Source organism: Protomyctophum parallelum (genome assembly GCF_964188405.1).
Source record: "Protomyctophum parallelum genome assembly, chromosome: 11".
NCBI lineage: Eukaryota > Metazoa > Chordata > Actinopteri > Myctophiformes > Myctophidae > Protomyctophum > Protomyctophum parallelum.
The window spans coordinates 37,069,043-37,087,663 of NC_139707.1; the positions used below are offsets into that span (position 1 = coordinate 37,069,043).

The 18,621-nt window shown below is 48.8% G+C and overlaps 1 protein-coding gene across 1 annotated transcript; it reads right to left on the bottom strand.

Annotated features, from left to right (window-relative positions):
* Nucleotides 1–707: 707 nt before the first annotated feature.
* Nucleotides 708–17,421, bottom strand: irs2b (insulin receptor substrate 2b). The gene is made up of 2 exons (XM_083776668.1): nt 13,594–17,421; nt 708–3,707 (listed from the first exon to the last, which is right to left on the bottom strand). Exons 1-2 carry the CDS (start codon nt 16,973–16,975, stop codon nt 3,703–3,705), a joined length of 3,387 nt encoding a protein of 1,128 aa, XP_083632794.1. The 5' UTR covers nt 16,976–17,421; the 3' UTR covers nt 708–3,702.
* Between the last annotated feature and the right edge of the window lie 1,200 nt (nt 17,422–18,621).

Consider the following 18,621-nt stretch of genomic DNA (forward strand, 5'->3'; position numbering starts at 1 on the left):
ATACCAGACAATTAGACCCTTTTTCCTCAGCCTTTATAATTACCATTTTAATTAGCAAGGCTGTGAGGATGAATAATCTGACAGCATATGGCTAAAGGCGCAAAATCATAATCCTATCACAGTGTTATTTATTCCCTCCCAGTTCTGGGGGGGGGGGGGGACTGTTTCGACATGCCGGTCTAATTACTATCACTGGGGGTGGGGACTTGGGAGACAAGGGCAACAAAACAATAACAATGGTGATGGAGGGGATGCTAAGCTAGGTTAGTCCCGCCACGCTTATTCTAGCCCATTTTGGGCGCGAACCCCTTTTGGTGTTTTAATTAAGCATTATGTTATGCTTTAGCTGTTGAAAAAATAGCAGATCTACAAGCTCATAGTGCATGCCGCTGTCATCTTTCTCAATGACAAGCAGAGCTCCAAAAGCACTCAGGAATGGAGCAGATGAACAGAGACATGAAAGGGAAGCCCCACCAAAAAATGTCCCCTCTCCATCTTTCCCTTTCCCTAATGAGGATTCTCTTGATGAACAACAAAAAAGGAAAGAAAAACTGAATTGAGACATCTGCTCTGGCAACCGTCTGTTCAGATGAGAGATGAAAAGACAGCGCTTGTTTTGTGATGTGAAGGGGAGGAGAGTGGGCGGAGAAAGGGTGAAAGGGGAGGAGAGTGGGCGGAGAAAAGGGAGCCAGAGTACACAGTTGGCTTTCTTAAATAACTTTTTTTATTATTGCATGTGTCTATAATAAACAATCAATACAGTCTAAAGCAATGAACTACATGTTTTTAAATTATCATCTCTTAGTAGCATCACAAGAAGCAAAGATATGAAGTATTTACAATGGAAGACACAGCAAGTTAAGCCAGAAGAGGCCTCATTATCGTAACCTTTAGATGCTGAATTAAAAACTCAACTGGAAACGTTATTATTCAAATGCAAAAAACACTGCTGAAAACACCAATAGGCTCCATTAGCAAAAAACTAACAAACAAACAAACGAGAAAAAAAACCTTTCCATTTCAAATTGTCAGAAAACAATGTACAAACAGCAAAAAATCTGGTTTTTAAGGTTTAACAAACATTATTAACATTATAGTATTTATACATTTGGTACCTCTTTGTAAACTAATTTCCAAAAATGTAAATATTGCATATATGCCATTTGTATTGTACCTAAGTAGCAATAATTAACTATGTCAAGTATTAATTAAAACAATTTCTCTTAAGTCTTTTTTCTGAATTACAGCATTAGAAAATCCTCATAGTGGCATCTATTTCACAACACTATCCCATGACAGTTTGGAAAAAAAAGAAAGAAATCAAGGCCAAACCATGTTGTTTAGCATATAACTTAATTAGTGCTTTTTGTTGTTTCAGGGAATTCACTCAAAATACATAATATGTACAGTACAAACAGCATAAGTTATTTAAACTTTAAACCTAAAAAGAAAAAATCTCTCCACAACAAAGTTTTCAGCTTTCGCTTTGATGTAATTCTCTGTATTATTACATTATTTACAGTATACAGGCAAAACATTGGATGTACCCAGTGATGAATGAATAGATATTTTGTCCTGCTTGGGTTTATTGTTTTTGTCTCATTCAGTTTTTGTTTTTTTTGCAGTTCTCATGTTGTGTACCTGTTGCGTTGTTGTCTCACTATTATTGTCGGTGTGGTTGTACTGTAGTTGTTGTGGTGTTGGGGGTGGGCGTGCTCTCAACCTCAGAGCACAGCATATATATTATATATATATATATATATATACTACATTCAAAAGTGTCTTGTGTTACAATCTAGGAAGCTTGTAAGTGCAAGACCGTGCATTTAGCTCCGATGTGTGTATATAAGCGCCAGGCTTGAGGGCGTTATTAGCGATCATCACGCTGTCGCAAGGAAAAGGAAAAAAGGCTCACTGAATATAACCAGACACACTAGTGATATAATAACAGGTATATAATTCTCAGCCAGCTGCACTTATAGCCCAGCCCTTTAATTGGCTCTCTTTTTTTTTTTTGCCGAGGCAACTGGGTGAGAGAGAAAACATCAAACGACGAGAAGAGAGAATCCATGTGGCTCTCTCTCTCTCTCTCGCCGCCGTCACCTATTGAAATATATAAGGTTTTATTTAACAGACATTCCGTTTGGCCATGTTGTTGTTGTTGTTGTTGTTGCGGGTCCCTGGCACTGAGGGGGTTGTCTTTTCCCTGCAGCATAGTGTGTGTGTGTGTGTGTGGGGGGGGGGGGGGGGGGGGGGGGGGGGGGGGGGGGGGTGGATAATGGATAGGTAAAGTGTATAAAATGCCAAGGCTTTGTGTGAGTGGTCAGGTTGGGTTTTTTTTGGGGGGGGCGGGGGGACATGTTTGGGTATACATGAGTGTATGCCAAGTACCCCCTCCTCCTCCTCCTCCGCGCTCTCGTACCGTCCTTTTGTCTTTGTGTGTGTGTGTGTGTGTGTGTGTGTGTATTATAAATCATATACGTCGTCGTCCACACCTCAGCGATAATAATAAATATATTACTCTTAATTATCTCTTTAGTACATACTCTTGTCATAAATGTTAGGATGTGGAACAGTATAAGGAACTTAATCTCAGAGAGAGGGAGGAAATCTCTCTCTCTCTCTCTCTCTACTGCTCTGTGTGAAAGACATTCGGTCGACCGTGACGATCCTCGGTTACGTCTTTGATATCTATACTGCGTATAATAGTTCACATATTAGGTCCAAACTAAAGAAACAAAATGCTCCGTCATCGGCCTGAAAGGGGGCCTGATGGGGGGGCTTCGAGTAAGGCTTTGGATTGGCGGTTTTTTTTACAAAAAAAAGAAACAAAAAACATTCACCTCTGAAAATAAATAATTATTTCATATATATTTTTGCTGCGTAAATGGGTATTATCCTGTTTGTTTTTTGCTTTGAGGTAGGGTTTTTATTTATTTTTCTTTTGTAAGCAATTTTGTTAACGTGGGTTCGTTTAGTTAAAGTTCATGAATGCCTCCTCTTTTAGCACACGCACACGCGCACGCACACGCGCGCGTACACACATTTCACTAGTTCCACACATACACAGTAAATAAATAAATATATATGTAATTTGCGTGTATGAAAACTTTCGACTGTGTGCATGTGTGCGCGTGTGTGTCTGTATGTGTGTGAAGGTTGTGTAACATGTCTTCGCCAGGTTTGGTTCACAGGTTTTAAGGTGAGGGTTTTACTGGCCCTGTCAGCTATAAAAAGCTAAACGAAAACCAATGGAAAGTGTAAGAATGATAACAATATAATAATAATAATAATAATAATAATAATAATAATAATAATAACATTAACTTTCAACAGTAACATTGTTGAAATATATATTTTGTTAGGCCCTAAGGTACACAGATAAATAGTTCTCCAAGTGTAAGAGTCTGTGTCGTCAGCAGCAGTGGTGGTGGTGCCTGAATGTTTGGGTGCCGAGGGGGGTGGCGAAAGGGAGGGAAGATCTTGGGTGGGGGGGGGGGGGGGGTCAAGTGTCCGTGTTGCCATGACGATGGCAGTCCCTGTGACCCCTGGGGGTGGGGGTGGGGGGCTGAGGTCAAAGGTCGTCTGCCGCAGCCCATGGTCCAGCTGTCAGCGAGGCGACCTCGTCACTAAGGCGGCTGTCCCCTCTTGTACACAGGAGAGAGAGAGAGAGAGAGACAGAGAGAGAGAGATGCTCAGCCTTCAGTCTGAAAAAGAAAAGAACAAGAGTGCGTACGTTAGTCATGTGAGCCACACGGAAAGGGAATAGATTAAATGGTTTCCTCTCATCCTTTCCCTCCTTTCAAGTGTGTGCGTGTGTGTGTGTGTGTGACGTCTGTGTGTGTGAGAGAGAGAGAGAGAGAGAGAGAGAGAGAGAGAGAGAGAGAGAGAGAGAGAGAGAGAGAGAGATTTATTACGTAGGTATGGGTGTCAGGGGGAGGGTAAGGTCAAACGGTGTACCCCCCCACACATTCTGTTACCAAGTAAGGAATAAGTGCTCTTCTGCAAAGTGTGTGTGTGCGTGTGCGTGTGTGTGTGTGTGTGTGTGTGTGTGTGTGTGCGTCAGCTGGTGGACACTGAAGTGGCAGGTGCTTTCACTGCAGGGGGAAAAAACAGCCTGGCATTTAGCACTATGCAGCTGACGGAGTGCAGTCTCCAATGACAGCAGAGACGGTAACAACAACACCCACACACACACACACACACACCGTCTCCCCTCCATGCCCCCAAATGTGCATACTGTCTGAGCTCACTGGTAGAAATCCCTGCTCGAAATCCCAGGAAGGACATTATAATTATGTTGTGGATTTCAGCTTTAACCTATTTTACCTGAAGTAAAAAAGTTAATAAAAGTCTTCTAAAATCATGACAATTTTCTGAAAAACCTCATGTTTCTGTATCAGTGGTTCTCAATATTTCATGTCAAGGACACCAACAATTATATGTAATATGCCTCCGCCCCCCATCTGGGACACCCCCCCCCCCCCCAGAAGCAAAGACCTGAGTTAAAACGCCCTGAAAGAATATATATTTAAAGATTTGCGCCCAATATTTCACGATTAAAAAAAGAATATCTGCTATTTTTCAGTAGCTAAAGTAGAACATAATCCTTAAAACACCAAAAAGGGGTTCCCGCCCTAAATGGGTAGCCTCGTTCAGAACAGTGTTTTTGCACAGAGAAGAAGCCGCTGTAACCGATGTATAGCGTCCATTGGTTCCCAACCTTCTTACATACTGAAGTACCACCTCAGAAATATATTTGGCTCTCCATAATAATAACGGATGTTAAAATACTTAAATAAGGAGCTTATACCTGCCCTCTTTGTTCCATTCCTAAGACAATAATATGCTGCTGCTCTCACAAAACTCTTGTCTAATCACTAATCGGCACAGCTGATGATATTTCCAATGTGATTAATACATTCTCAAATCTTGAGATTAACGTCTAGGCGTGTGCCGTCACGCTCATTTTCAGCACGGCTGGAGAGCCTATTTCAACCAATTGGGCATGGTCAGATACTACTAATAACCACTGGTACCAGTGGTGTTGGGAACCTCTGGACTATAGCCTATACCGACGCCATGGTGTCTGGTGACGAAAATAGCTGACCCACCCGCATCGCGCATTTTCGTCGTATGACGGGAGCATTAGGTTCACTTAAGTACTGGAACGTTGTTCCGATGTGGTCCAAATTCCCCTTTAACACCCAGGGTTCTACCGTGTACAACAACAACAACACAACGCACGCAGAAAGATGCAGTGTGTCGTCTCAAGCCCTCACATGACCCCTGCGCTGGTGGTTGAGTCTCGGTGGAAAGCCGTGCTGACCCCCTCGGCCCTCCGTGTGCTTGTTGTTTGTGAGGTTTCATTTGCATGCAGCCTCTCAAACGGCAGCGGAAGTCTCGGCTAGCGCTCGCTCGCGCGCGCCGCTCGCCTCTCGGTGGCTGAGCTTTCCTTCCTTTCTTCCCCTCTCTCGCGCCTCTCCTTTCCAGGCCCGAGAACAAGAGACGTTTTCACTGAGGCCGGGATGTGTGGATCGTCATTCTCTTAAAAAACAAACCCCTCGATTCAGATTCGTTTTGCCACAAAGACACACACGGATGCGAAAACACACACACGCGCGCGTGTGCGCTCACATATGTCTGTTCTCCCTTTCTCTACGACCCCTATACTTCCCCCACACACACACACACACAGACACGATTGAGCATCAAAATCAAAAGGAGAATTACAGTAGTAAACAGATAAGACTTTGACATTTGGTTCCGTTTGTACATCCTTGGTGTATTTTATACTGATCTGTGAGACATCAGACGGGACAAGACGGGGGGGGGGGGGGGGGGGATGAAGTCAATTCTGCTAACGTTACGAGCCGGCATGCACAAGACACACACCCACACACACACCCCCCCACACCCACACACGCACGCACACACCCACACACACCCCCCAGCCCCCCCAACCCCCCCCACACACACACACGCACACACAAACACACACAGACTGGTCGGCGTCTTCATTAGCCTGCTAATCACATCACATCAAACAGACTGACCCAGTTCTATAGAACTGAGGGACGTCGACAACCCAAAATGTGGGAGCAGTTGTTGTTGTAACAAAAGGACCCGTACGGACGAGCTGGGGAGAGGGTCTCTCTCTCTCCTCAATGAGAGAGAGAGGGGCAGACAGAGACACAGACAGACAGAGACACAGACACACAGCCAGACCCACACACAGACAGAGACACAGACAGACAGAGACACAGAGAGACACACTCATACACACAAACAGACACAGAGGGGGGGTGGTGGTGGAAAACCAGAGTAACAGAATCAACCTGACAGAGAGGAACGGGAATGTGGTGAGATCATGGGACCAGCCGTCCATAACGGTGCGTGTGCGTGCGTGTGTGTGTGCGTCAGGGCTGGTCTGAGCCAGTCAGATGCCTGTAGATGCAGACACTTGGGTGAGAATCACTGAGAGCTGCCGGGAAACAAAGTTGAATCACTTCACTAAATAGCACAGGTTGACACACACACACACACACACACACACACACACGCTGGTAGAACCAACCTAATTATCACAGGTGTACCAGGAAGCTTTGCTTGCAGTGGAGACTCACCTACTGTCAGCCTCCCATTGTGCATTGTGTGCGCGCGCACACACACACACACACACACACACACACACACACACACACACACACACACACACACACACACAGCTAATCTAACCTATGCTGATTGGAGAGGGGGGTGGGGGCCGGGCCCAGGGTTTGAACCCACTGGCCCCTACAAGCCCCCTCCCCCGCACACCCCCCTGTGGCACATATAACCCCCCCCCCCACCCCCGGCGCCCATGTCCTGACTCCTGTCCCCAAGCACACCCTGGCTCCTTTCATTATTTATTTAGTTCTCACATCACAGGCTAAATTTAGCCCTGCTCCCCACACACGCGCACGGCCAGGCATGTATTCAGTAGGCAAAAGTAGTGTCCGAGTGCTTGTGGAGATTCAACGTGTGTCTGTCCGTCACCAGCTGTTTGAGCCCTGCACGTCATACAAGACCCCCCTCCCTCCCTCCCCCCGCCAAGCACTCCTACAACCTCTCTGAACTGTGTCCACCGATCACCACGGTAAAAAAAAAAAAGCCTTTCAATACTTTGTCGTACGTTCCCAAAAAATGGCAGATATACAAGCTCACAAAGTGTTGCGGATGCGACGCGTTGTGAGCTTGTTCATCTGCCATTTTTGGTTCACGATACCGTCGTACACAGACGCACATCGAATCAAGCTCGACTCAAGTTAGCAATTCGATACTGTGTATGCAGGGAGCATAAACGGAATACAGCATGGATATGAGATGAGGCTTTGTTTTTGATTGTTTCTTTTGTTTTTGTTTTTCCAAACTCAGGAAAGCAGGCAGCATAGTATAGTGCACAGAGCGGCTTTGTTTACATTCTCGTTGTCTCGGCCCCTCCCTGACCTTCAGCACTGTTGTTGCCACTGCACACAAAACACATTTTAGGCTACCTCTCTGTGACCTCTGAACTCTCACTCTACTTCCTGATTCCTGAACGACAACAACAACCTTTAAAATGTGTGTAGCAGTCACACGCAGACCCACACACTCGCAGACAGACAGATGACAGATAACACGCGCACGCACACACACACACACACACACACACACACACACACACAACAATGGGCTGTTAACCAATAGAGCGTCGCAGTCCCGCCCCCTACGAGGACCCAGGAAATAATTCCCCGTTCATTTTCCCCATAGACATTCCAAAAAGTATTTATTTAAATTTAACTTTCACTTCAAATATCACTTTCAACTTGGCATCCCTACGTTGGGGGGAGTTTAACATAGCTGAAAGATTGCAAAGATTTCCTTTTCATTAACAATGTTCAATCATTTTCAAAAACGTTTGGCAAAAAGAAAATATCAGATCTACTATATAGCTCAAAAACATGTCGTGGGGCTATTTTCATTCACGATTCCTTGTACGACAATTCAGGAATATAGGGCTTATAAGTGGTTAAAAGAGATCCCCCACACCCGGTTCTATTCTGTAATTACCGAGGCACGGCTCTGTAAATTGAATGTTTTCCTTCGTGTGGTGCCTGGGGGCCACTGTACGGAAGCCACAACCACCACCACCAAAGAGGTGAAGGGGCCACGGGAAGAGTGCAGGGTGCTTACAATGTCATGAACCCAATCCGTTCGGAAGGGCTGTGACTGTAAAATGCTTCCGAGAAGTCAGGGAAACAGGCACAGAGCGAGTTCATTAACCCGTTCTGGACGGGAAGGTACTTGCCTTTTTTGGTGTTTTTTAATGCTTTAGCTATTGAAGAATAGCAGATCTACAAGCTCGTAGCGTGGAAAAATCGAAGAGCGGACATTTTTAACTTAAATCTTTGCTTCTGGGAGGGTCCCTGGAGGAACTACATATTATATATAGGGGGGGGGGGGGGGGTCCGCAGCCAAATACAGATAATTCTGGAGGTCCTTGACATGATAAAGGTTGAGCACCAACTGACAACATAGAAACATTTAGAAGCCTTTTCTTTTAGAATCTCAGTCCTAAATGGGTTAAGGGTTGTGTGCATATTAATGTGTGTCCCAGCGTGTGTGCCATGCACGGTATACACTGTCACACACTACAACACATGCACCCGTCCGTCCGTCCGTGCGTGGACTAATATCGCCGCACGCACGCACACACACACACGCTTCTTCTTCTTCGAACTCTGAACAAGCGGCTCAACAATGTCTTAATCCTGAAGTGAATGTAATCCTCCTCCTTTACCTCCCAGCTAAATGGGAGGCTATAGAGGAGGTTGAGTGAGTTTTTATCTAGCGCTCGGAACATCCCGTCCTACTTTGCTCAAAGGGTTATGTATCAGACAGTCAGCAGCAGGTGGGGGGTGGGGTGGGGAGGGAGGGAGCGCAAGACAGGTGAGGCCGGCAAAGAAGAGGAAGAAGAAGAAGACTACATTCTCCACATGTCATCAAATCGAGGTCATCTTATACGACCATGGAGAGGCATGATGGAACAGCTTTCACAACCACACTTCAGCAGTTAACCCATTTTGGCACGACGTCGAAATTTAAAGTTTTTCATTTTTTCTATGTCAGTGGTGCTTAATATTTCATGTCAAGGACCCCAAAAACTATATGTAATTGGCCTGTAGACTAATATGCATGTCCTTGAAATTAAACAGGTTGAGAATCACTGCTTGAGCCGTAAAAGAATATCTCATGGGGGGTCCCTTTTCAAATGGGGGTCTGTATGCAGGCTAGTAATTAGTGTCAATTTGGGGGTCCCTTGACATGAAACAAGTTTGGGAACCACTGCGTGAGTTATTGCTTTGTTAGTAGTCTGTTAATTCAGTTAGCAGAAAAATGTTCCTGGGACTGGGAGCAAGTATAAGGGTGGGACTCTCTACCAGGCAAGGCAAGTCACAGCAGTGGCACTAATGAGCTAGCCAATTAGCTTAATTGTAAAAGGCATTGCTGGAACAACCTCAGTACGTCGTGTCCTCAAAGCCCAGTCAGAACAACAGCGTTCCAGGGTTATGATGTGGCTGCTCGTTTCTCCCTAAGGTAGCAGGAAGTGAAAGTGTGCAGGCAGGGCTCAAATTCACCAGCACCAGCAAATCACACCGTTTTCAGGAAAATAGAAACCAAATATAGAGAGGACCGGACGGTGAGAGGGGGGTTGGAACGGTGTGTGTGTGTGTGTGTGGCGGGGGGGGGGTATTTGGCTTCTTGCCCCCCCCCCCTTTTTTTGCCTCTCTCCCTGTTGTTGTGGCAGATGGTGGCTAGTCATTAGCGTATTGTCACTCCCCTCTGAAGGGCCAGATAACCAGTGAGCACTGCTTGGCTTGGCGGGGCAGGTGCAAGACCCAGCCCCCCCACCTCCAAACCCCCCGCCATCTGCTGAGGGCCACGCGCGCACACACACACAAACAGAGGTGTGTGTGTGTGGAGAGAGACAGAAGGGAGGGGCAGTCTGGAGAGAGTGAGTCGGTCCTCTCTCTCTCTCTCTCCTGTCTGAACCCAAACACCTGACTGACTGACTGCTACTACAGAGAGAGAGAAGCTTCATGAATGAGAAGAAAACATATAGGGAAAGAAGGGAGGGGGGGGGGGGGTTGGGCTGGGGGTCATATGAGGATAAGAAAGAACCAAAGACGTTTATATAGTGGGGAAAGGGTGGGGGGAGGGGAAACGAGAACCTGATGTGAGAGAGAGAAAGGAGACATATTGTGTTATAGAGACTGCAGACTAAAGATAAGACCGAGACAAGCTAAAGTCAGGAGAAAGTGTAAAAGAGAGATAAGTTTACAGAAATAGCAAACATCGCGCACCCGTCACACACACACACACACACACACACACACACACACACACACACACACACACACACACACACACACACACACACACACACAGTCGGTTCAAAGGTCAAGTAACTGACTTTGGGTGGCAGGGACTTGGGCGCGTGCTTTGAAAGTTAAACAGCGAGTGCGCACTGTGCGCAGGGCCATTCAGTCCCCCGCCCTGCCCACCTCCCCGGCCCCCACACAATACCCCCCCCCCACAATGCCCCCACCCCCACCGGTCCTGCCCACCTCCACCCCCCACAATGCCCCCACCCCTACCCTCCCACCCCCACGGACAGACCAGCAAACCCAAACAACATCGTAACCCTTTGGGGCTGACGCGCCAGTGAAGCAATAATCTGCTAACTCTCGGACTAAACGGTGTGTGTGTGTGTGTGTGTGTGTGTGTGTGTGTGTGTGTGTGTGCTTCCACATTCGTGGTTGTTTGTTAAAGGAGCAGCATATATCCTCTTGGCCAGATCCCTACTTGTGCAAACACATGCACACACACGCACGGCACACGCACGCACATTTAAGGAGGCCAAACTACATTCTGAGAATTTCAATTCCTATTCCACCCATTTTAAATTAATGGGAGTGAGTGTGTGTGTGTGTGGAATGTCGACTTATGGTTCACCGAGTGGTGCCGAGGAGTAGAGAGAATGTGGAAAAGCCGGTCATCATCTCATAGTAAACACAGGACACACACACACACACCAATACTACACCCACCCACCCTCGCTATCTCTCTCACACACACGCGCACACATGCACACGCACACATGCGTGCGCACACACACACACACACACAATGTCAGTATTTTGTTTAGCACATCCGTGATTGGCATGCGCAGCATTCCTGATCAGGGCACAGTATACCTATATTAGGGGGTGTTCCGGAAGTAGGCTTTAGTTGTTTTTTTCACTTCAGCTTTTGTTTTCCAGGAATGCCGTAAATAAACCTCAATAACCCAGCTGACTTCTTACAAACCGACTCTCTTTACTGCCAGGCAGCAGCAACACTCGCCACTCTGTTTCCCTCTCACTCCCTCTGTTTTCTTTCTGTCTCTCTCCCTTCCTCTGCCTCCTACATTCCTCCCCCTCACTCTCTCTCTCTCTCTCTCTCTCTCCCTCCCTCCCTTCAAGCCCAAGCGACTTCAGTGGTCTATTTTGTCACGATACTGAAAAACAAAACAACACGTCCGTCGTCATCCCTCCTTTTTCTCGTCTATTCCTCCTCTCCCGCTGCGCTACAGTATTCACAACTTCTCTAGTTCAGTAGTAGTAGCAGTAGCCAGTTGGAAAGGTTCCAATGCTAAACAAAACGCTTGTTGTTGTTGTTGGTAACATTGTAATTACAAAATATACACCTTGTACTCTGAAATACAGAGAGAGCCCAGAGAAAACCAATGGGTGTGAAACAACCACAAGAGGTAGTTAACAACAGGTGTGGTGCGTGCGTGTCTACGCGGCACAGACGTGTTAACCAGAAACATCATGTGCACTAGTGTTTTGTAAAAAAGTGTTCCTGGCAGTGAAAGAAGTGCCCTGGACACCCCCCCCCCCCCTCCTCCCCACCCACCCACCACCAGGTTAGGAAAACAAGTGAGCATTCACCTCTCCCAGCAACCTTTGCACACTGCCCTGCATTCCAGTCCTGAAACCCAGTACCTGACAACCTGATAAACAACTGACTCACTTGTTTTTCTGGGGAACCCGATGACTGCTAACAAACCCCTCACACTGGCACCGAGGAGCCAAAAGAAACACACAAAAGGGGGTGGGGTGGTGGGTAACTTAGCTGTGAAAACCCCACGAGCGGCAATTAAACTTTTAGATTTCACCATCTGTGAAGAACACTGACTCATGATAATCTTCTCCCACACACACACAATGTTGTTTTCTTTTCAAACAACGGCAACTTCTGACATGCTCTCTCTGTTGAGACACACACCGCCCCTGTAAAGTAATCCCTGTCATTTACTAGCGCTGCTTGTGAAAAGCCATTGATGCAACACACAGCGCACAAGAATCAGGTGAAAGGTAATGTTTTGATGCACACAACCCCCCCCCCCCCATTTCTCTCTCTCTCTCTCTCTCTCTCTCTCTCTCTCATGAGAGATAACATTTCATGAAAGAGCATTTCGCAATAGCTAATGTTTTCCATGGCACATCATCCCAAGAACAACACTCCCTGGCCATGAACCATTAGTCTAACACCCCCCCCCCCCCCTTTTTTATCACTGGTCACAAGCCCTGAGTTGTAGTGCATCGGTAAAAGAAAAAGCATGCGTCACTTTGGATGTTTTTTAGCAGCCCACTGACGTGGAAAGATAACTGCGTCACAGGCAGCCAGGCAGCAGAGCAGAGCACCACCACCATTCACAAATCCAGCATTTATAGTTCACAACATCGCTTATAGCCTTGAGGTGGTCGATGTACCATTTGGGTGTGACGGGTACGTGACTAATGCTATCCAAACATCCCCGGCCAACACCCCAATAGCAATGTGCGTTATTTATTATACCTCATTATTTGCCAAGGCTTAATGTATCAACATTTCACAAACGCTACTATGTCGTTAACTCTGCATTTTCCCCAGTTAGTGTGAAAACCGAGCCCTACCGAAACAACATCATGTTTTGCATAACTGTTGCATAACACACTGTAATGTCAATGGAGGGAATTATGATCACATCAGTGTCACTTCTAATTAGAAGATGCATGGCAAGCACTATATCAATGAATAATGTGATGTCCTACCAGACAGTGTAGCGCTGCTGCAGCATCATATTCTCTGAATTTATATCGTAGTAATTCACTTTGAAAATAAAGCTTGAAGCTGCTTAGCAACGTAGAATACGTTAAGCCTTGTCCCCTGTAGTAAAGCCACAATTGCACTCCCTCAATGAATGAAAAACCTGAATGAGTATGCAAATGGTATGAGATATATATTTAACCCATTTTGGGAGGGAACCCCTTTTGGTGTTAGCATTATGTTATTATATAGCTATTGAAAAATAGCAGATCTACAAGCTCATACGAGCTTGTAGGTTTGCTATTTCTGAAAAATCGAAGAACCACCGACATAGAAACATAGCTTTTTCAGAAAACTGTCAGGTTGTAGAAGACACTTTTAGAATCTGATCTCAGGTCAGAATGGGATATATATATATTTTTGTATCAAGCTCACCTTTCACAGCAGTCGCAGTCTCCTTGAAGCCCATGCTGGCATAAGGGCTGGCGCTGAAGCCGTTCATGCCGCCCGGCTTGCAACCGCACGGCGTCGTCTTGAACCTCAGCAGTCCCTCGCAGCCCCCTAAGCTGCATCCTCCCAGGCTCCCCTCCATCAGGTTTAAGGCAATGTAGTTAAGTCCGTTCTGGTAGCCCGCCGACGTCTCCCGGCACATGGGGCTGCTGCTGCTGCCGTACTCCTCGTCGGCCGAGCCCTCCGAGCTCCGTGCGGAGGGGCGCGACACGTTCTCCACCGAGGCGGAGCTGTGCCGCTGCTGCTTGGCATCGTGGGCGAACGACGGGCACACGGGCGTGACGGTGGTGGTGGAGGAGAAGGTCTCCGAGCTGTGGCGCCGCCGCCCCTGCGGGTCGGCCCGGATCACCTTGGCCCCTCTGTCGGGGTCCACCACTGCGGCGGGGATGGACAACGAGGGCCCCCCCAGGAGGAAGGAGGACTCCACGGGGGGCACCACGCCGGCCCCCATGAGATCAGCCTCCAGGCTGAGCCTCTCGACGCAGGCGACGGCGGGGCTGTCGGTGGTGGTGGTGCATAGCGGGGCGGAGGGAGGGCTGCTGAAGGTCATCTCCGTGTAGTCGTCTTTCACCGGGCCGGATGATGATGAACACATTGGGCTCACCTGCCGTTGGAGACGATATTCCTCTGCCATCATCACCCTCCCCTCCTCCTCCTCCTCCTCCTGTCCTGCTGTGCTTTTCTCCTCCCCATCCCCCACTCCACGCATGTCCTGCTGTGGGTCTGCTGGCTGGCTGGGATGAGTCGGTGCCCCCGATGTGTGGTTCAGGACCTGGTGTGAGCCACGGTGACCCCCCGCGGGGCTGACGTTGACGTAGTCGGAGAGTGGCGGCGAGCTGCACAAGCTCAGCGAGGAGTCTGGGCACTCCGCGGGCACAGAAGTGGGCGGGTAGCGGGTGGTGGCGCTGCCGAAGTCTATGTTGATGTATTCTCCCGGGCTGCGGGGCTCAGAGGGGAGCGGGTGTTCGCTCATGCACGGCAAGGTTCTGAGGGACTCCAGGGCCAGCCGTGTGGGGCGGTTTGCCCGAGCCCGGTGGACCAGGCCACCCTTCTCCGTCCTGAGAGGAGATGGGGCGGGGCAAGGGGTGCTGGGGGACCACGGCGAGCTGCCAGACACAGACTTTCCGGGGGAGATGGGACAGTAGTTTGACTCTTCCTCTATTCGCTGACGCTGTAAACTCATCACCACGTACTGATCGGTGTCTGTTGTTGCCGGCCCACTGCTGCGCTGAACCTGGGCTTTGAGAGAGCGAGGCAAAGAGCTGTACGTGTAAGGCTGTCTGTGATGTGACTGTGGGTGAGGCTCTCCTTTGAGCAAGCAGTCCGGGGGTGTGAGGGACACCAGAGGGTCTACGGGGGACATGTTCAAATACTCTCCGTTGGTGAGCTTCCCGTCGGTGCTCTCCACGGACATCTTGGCTCCGCACCACATGCGCATGTAGCCGCTGTCCTCGAGGGACACACTCCCGGGGGAGTCCGTGCGTGGGCCCGGCCCTGCTGGAGAGGCGGGGTGCAAGCGGGGGTTGATGATCTGCTTGGGGGCAGACACACACATGGGGCTCATGGCCATGTAGGCGTCGACCTTGGACCAGGCTGTCTGCGTTACCATGCCCGGCATCATGGGCATGTAGCCGCTGCATCCTTGTTGACAATTAGAGCCAATTTCAACGTCCCCATAATCCTCTGGATAGGTCGCCTTCGGGGAGGCTGTGTGTGACCTGCGAGAAGACTGACTTCCGCTGGTGTAGGTGGCCTTCATGAGCGTGTATTCGTCCAGCGAGGCAGAAGACACTTGAGAAGGGACCCTCTGCTGGCGAGGGGTGGTGAGGGAATATGTGCGCTTTCGATAGGCCTTGTCTAAATCCGGCAAGCGCCGGTAGCCATTCTGATTCTGGCGTTCCATCACCATGTAGCCATGGAGGTCACTGCCGTCTTGAGAGGGCGGGGTGTCGGCGTTCAGAGATTCAGGCGTGTTGCTGCGGAGGGTGAGAGTCAGCCGTAGGTCCCGTGCCTCGGCCGGGCTGGAGCTGTACTCGTCACACGAAATGAAACCTAGGTCACTTGGGGAGCCCGAAAAGGAGGCACTGCAACTGGAGGGGCGCTCCGGGCAAGAGGACAGGCTGACAGGGCTGGGGGTTGACAAGGGAGGGGAGTGGGACACGGGCATGGACATAGACTTACTGTGTTGGAGGGAAGAGCATTCAAATGTCCGGCATGGGCGAGCTGTGATAGTATTAGATCTGGTCAAGAGGGTCCGGTGGACCCCCGGGCTAAGCGGGCTCCTATTCACCGACATGGGGCGTGTCATAGTGCCATCTCCCTCGCTGGCCGCGCGTATCCGACAGGACGTAAATTTGCTCACGGGAGACGTCGCGGCCATGCTTTCGGTGCGCGACCGCCGGGGCAAGCCCGTCTGGCTGGGGGGAAGGTTGTTGAGGTGCCTCCGGGTGGGCACAGAAATGGGGTTGGTGCCGGATGACTGGCTCTTGCTGCGCGGGCGGAATTCAGACAGCTCCTTCATGGCTTTCATGCTCTCCAGGATAGTCTCGTGGATGTTCTGCGCCACCACGGAGTCGTCCGCCTGCATCCACAGCTCCCCGGGACCCGTGGCCGCCGATCGACCCACCTCGATGAAGAAAAAGCTGTCGGAGTGGCCGCACCTCCGAATGTTCATCAGCTGTAGACTGACGGAGGCGACCTCCGTGTTCAGCTTGACGAAGCTGATCGTCCGAGTGGAGAGGCAGAGCCTGTACACGCCGGTTAGATTCCTGCTTTGCCCGAGCCCTTTGGATTTCAGGTTCACCTGCCATACCTCCTTGTACACCGCCGTGACCGGCGTGATCATGCCGTAGCTCGACTCGTCGAAGCCCACGAGCGAGGAGGCGGAATTAGACGCCGTAGCGGAGGAGCCGTCGTAGACTTGCTTCCCCTCGCTCATGAGGTCCGTCAGAACTCCGTACCAGTTCTCCTGCTCCTGCTCGTTCTCCGCCGCCACGGCGAAATACTCGTCCTTGGTGTACAGGGCGATGAGGTATTTGTGTTTCGCGTCCGCTCTCTTGTTGATGTTGAGGCAGCAGTCCAGAGGAATGACTCTCTTCGCGGCCGATTTGTTTTTCCATTTCTTCTCGCTCTCGTAGTATTCCAGCCGCGCGGGGAAGCCCTCGCTCGGCTCCTTGAGCACGAAGAAGCGCTTGTGTCCGTGCTTCTGCTTCTTGAGATATCCACACTTCTTGATGTTGTTGTTGTTCACGTTCGCATTGCTGTTGGAAACCAAGTGTCCTCCTCCCGTGTGTGGCGGACTCGCCATGTCTATCGTCCTTTCACAAACAAAAACAAAAATGTTGCTTTTTATATTCCTTGAGTTTAATTCGCGCCTGCTCCAATGTGTTGTTTCTTTTAGTCCGTATCGCCTCGCCTCGCCGCGCGGCTCTTCAGTCCCCGCCGAGCCGCCGGTTGTTGTAATGCGTTCGTCTTCCCCTGCAGTTGAGCAGTAAATAACACATGTCTCCTGGTGACCGGGGAGTGAGGAGGGAAAACATGTGACGTTCTACACACATCCAGCTTTGGTTACAAAAAAAAGAGAAGGGAAAGAAAAAAAAATACACACACACCGACGGTGGGCGGTGCGCGCTGAGCTCATTCGGCTTATTGGTGGAAAGGAGTGAATGCTGTAGTGAAATGGCCCCGCTGACGGAGAGAGAGAGAGAGAGAAAGCCCTCCTCCTCCACCATCACTCTGCCCTCTTCCGACTCACTTGTGTGTAGACAGCAGTACTAAGCCTGTTTCTACAACTTTATTTATAGAGCATAGTATTGAGATAGGCTATATAATAGGCTATAATTATTGTGTTCTACGAGGCGAATAATATGACATTGACCGTGCTTATGAGACAGAAAAAACGTTTCTGTAATTAGACTTCTATTCAGTGTAATTAGACTTATATTACCTATACAGCTGGTCTACTATAGCCTGCTGCTATATGTAGTAGTAGTAGTAGGCTTACTATAGGCTTAGTAGGCTAGCTACTACTATACTAATACTATTAGGGTAGGTTGCTACTACTACAACAACAACAACACCAGCCTATTAATAGCCTATTAGGTGCCTATTCATTTTTAGAGTTTATTTGGCTATATAGAGTACGTTACTAAATGTTATGATGATGATGAATTGAACAAGGTGGACCCTCTTGTAAATAAGCTTTATTGGGTCGTCCACTCACTGTTAACAGTTTTTGTATTGAGTTGTGCTTATACTGTAATTCTGCAAACTGTTAATAAATACTTCAATCGACCTATCAATCAATCAAGGCAATAGGAAAACCATGGCCGTAGTGGCCGCGCAGTAGACCAGTGAATGTCCATGCATGATGCATGCATGAAGCATTCATTGCAGCGAACAGCGTGACTTTAGTTTAGCACAAGAGAGCTGGAGGCTGTTCCTCTTTCCAACTTCAGAGGTAAACATCCACATTCATGACACTCCCGCTGTGACTCATGTGCAGTTGGAGGAGCCTCTGATATTGCCTAATAATCCCTATAAATATATGCGTTTATTTTCCCACCTGACCAGCCTCTCTTTTGCGTTTGTGTGCTGCGCAGTGGAGGCGCACTAGTGTGAATGATAAACACCATCTACGTCGACTGTTATTTGCAGCGTAGTAGACTAGCCTACTTTATTGCGTATATAACCCTGCCTGGGGCTCCCAGGACAGCTGCAGCCAGCCACAGTGCCTCTAGCGTTTCCGAACGCGTCAATGCGCGCGTGCGTGCGTGTGTGCGCAACCTGTACGCGGATTCATGTCATGATGTATAGGCTGGCTATACTGACTGTATAATTAGCCTATATACGCCTCATACGGCCCTAAAATAAATCCATCGCTCGCGCGAACGCGCGCACACACACACACACACACACACACACACACACACACACACACACACACACACACAC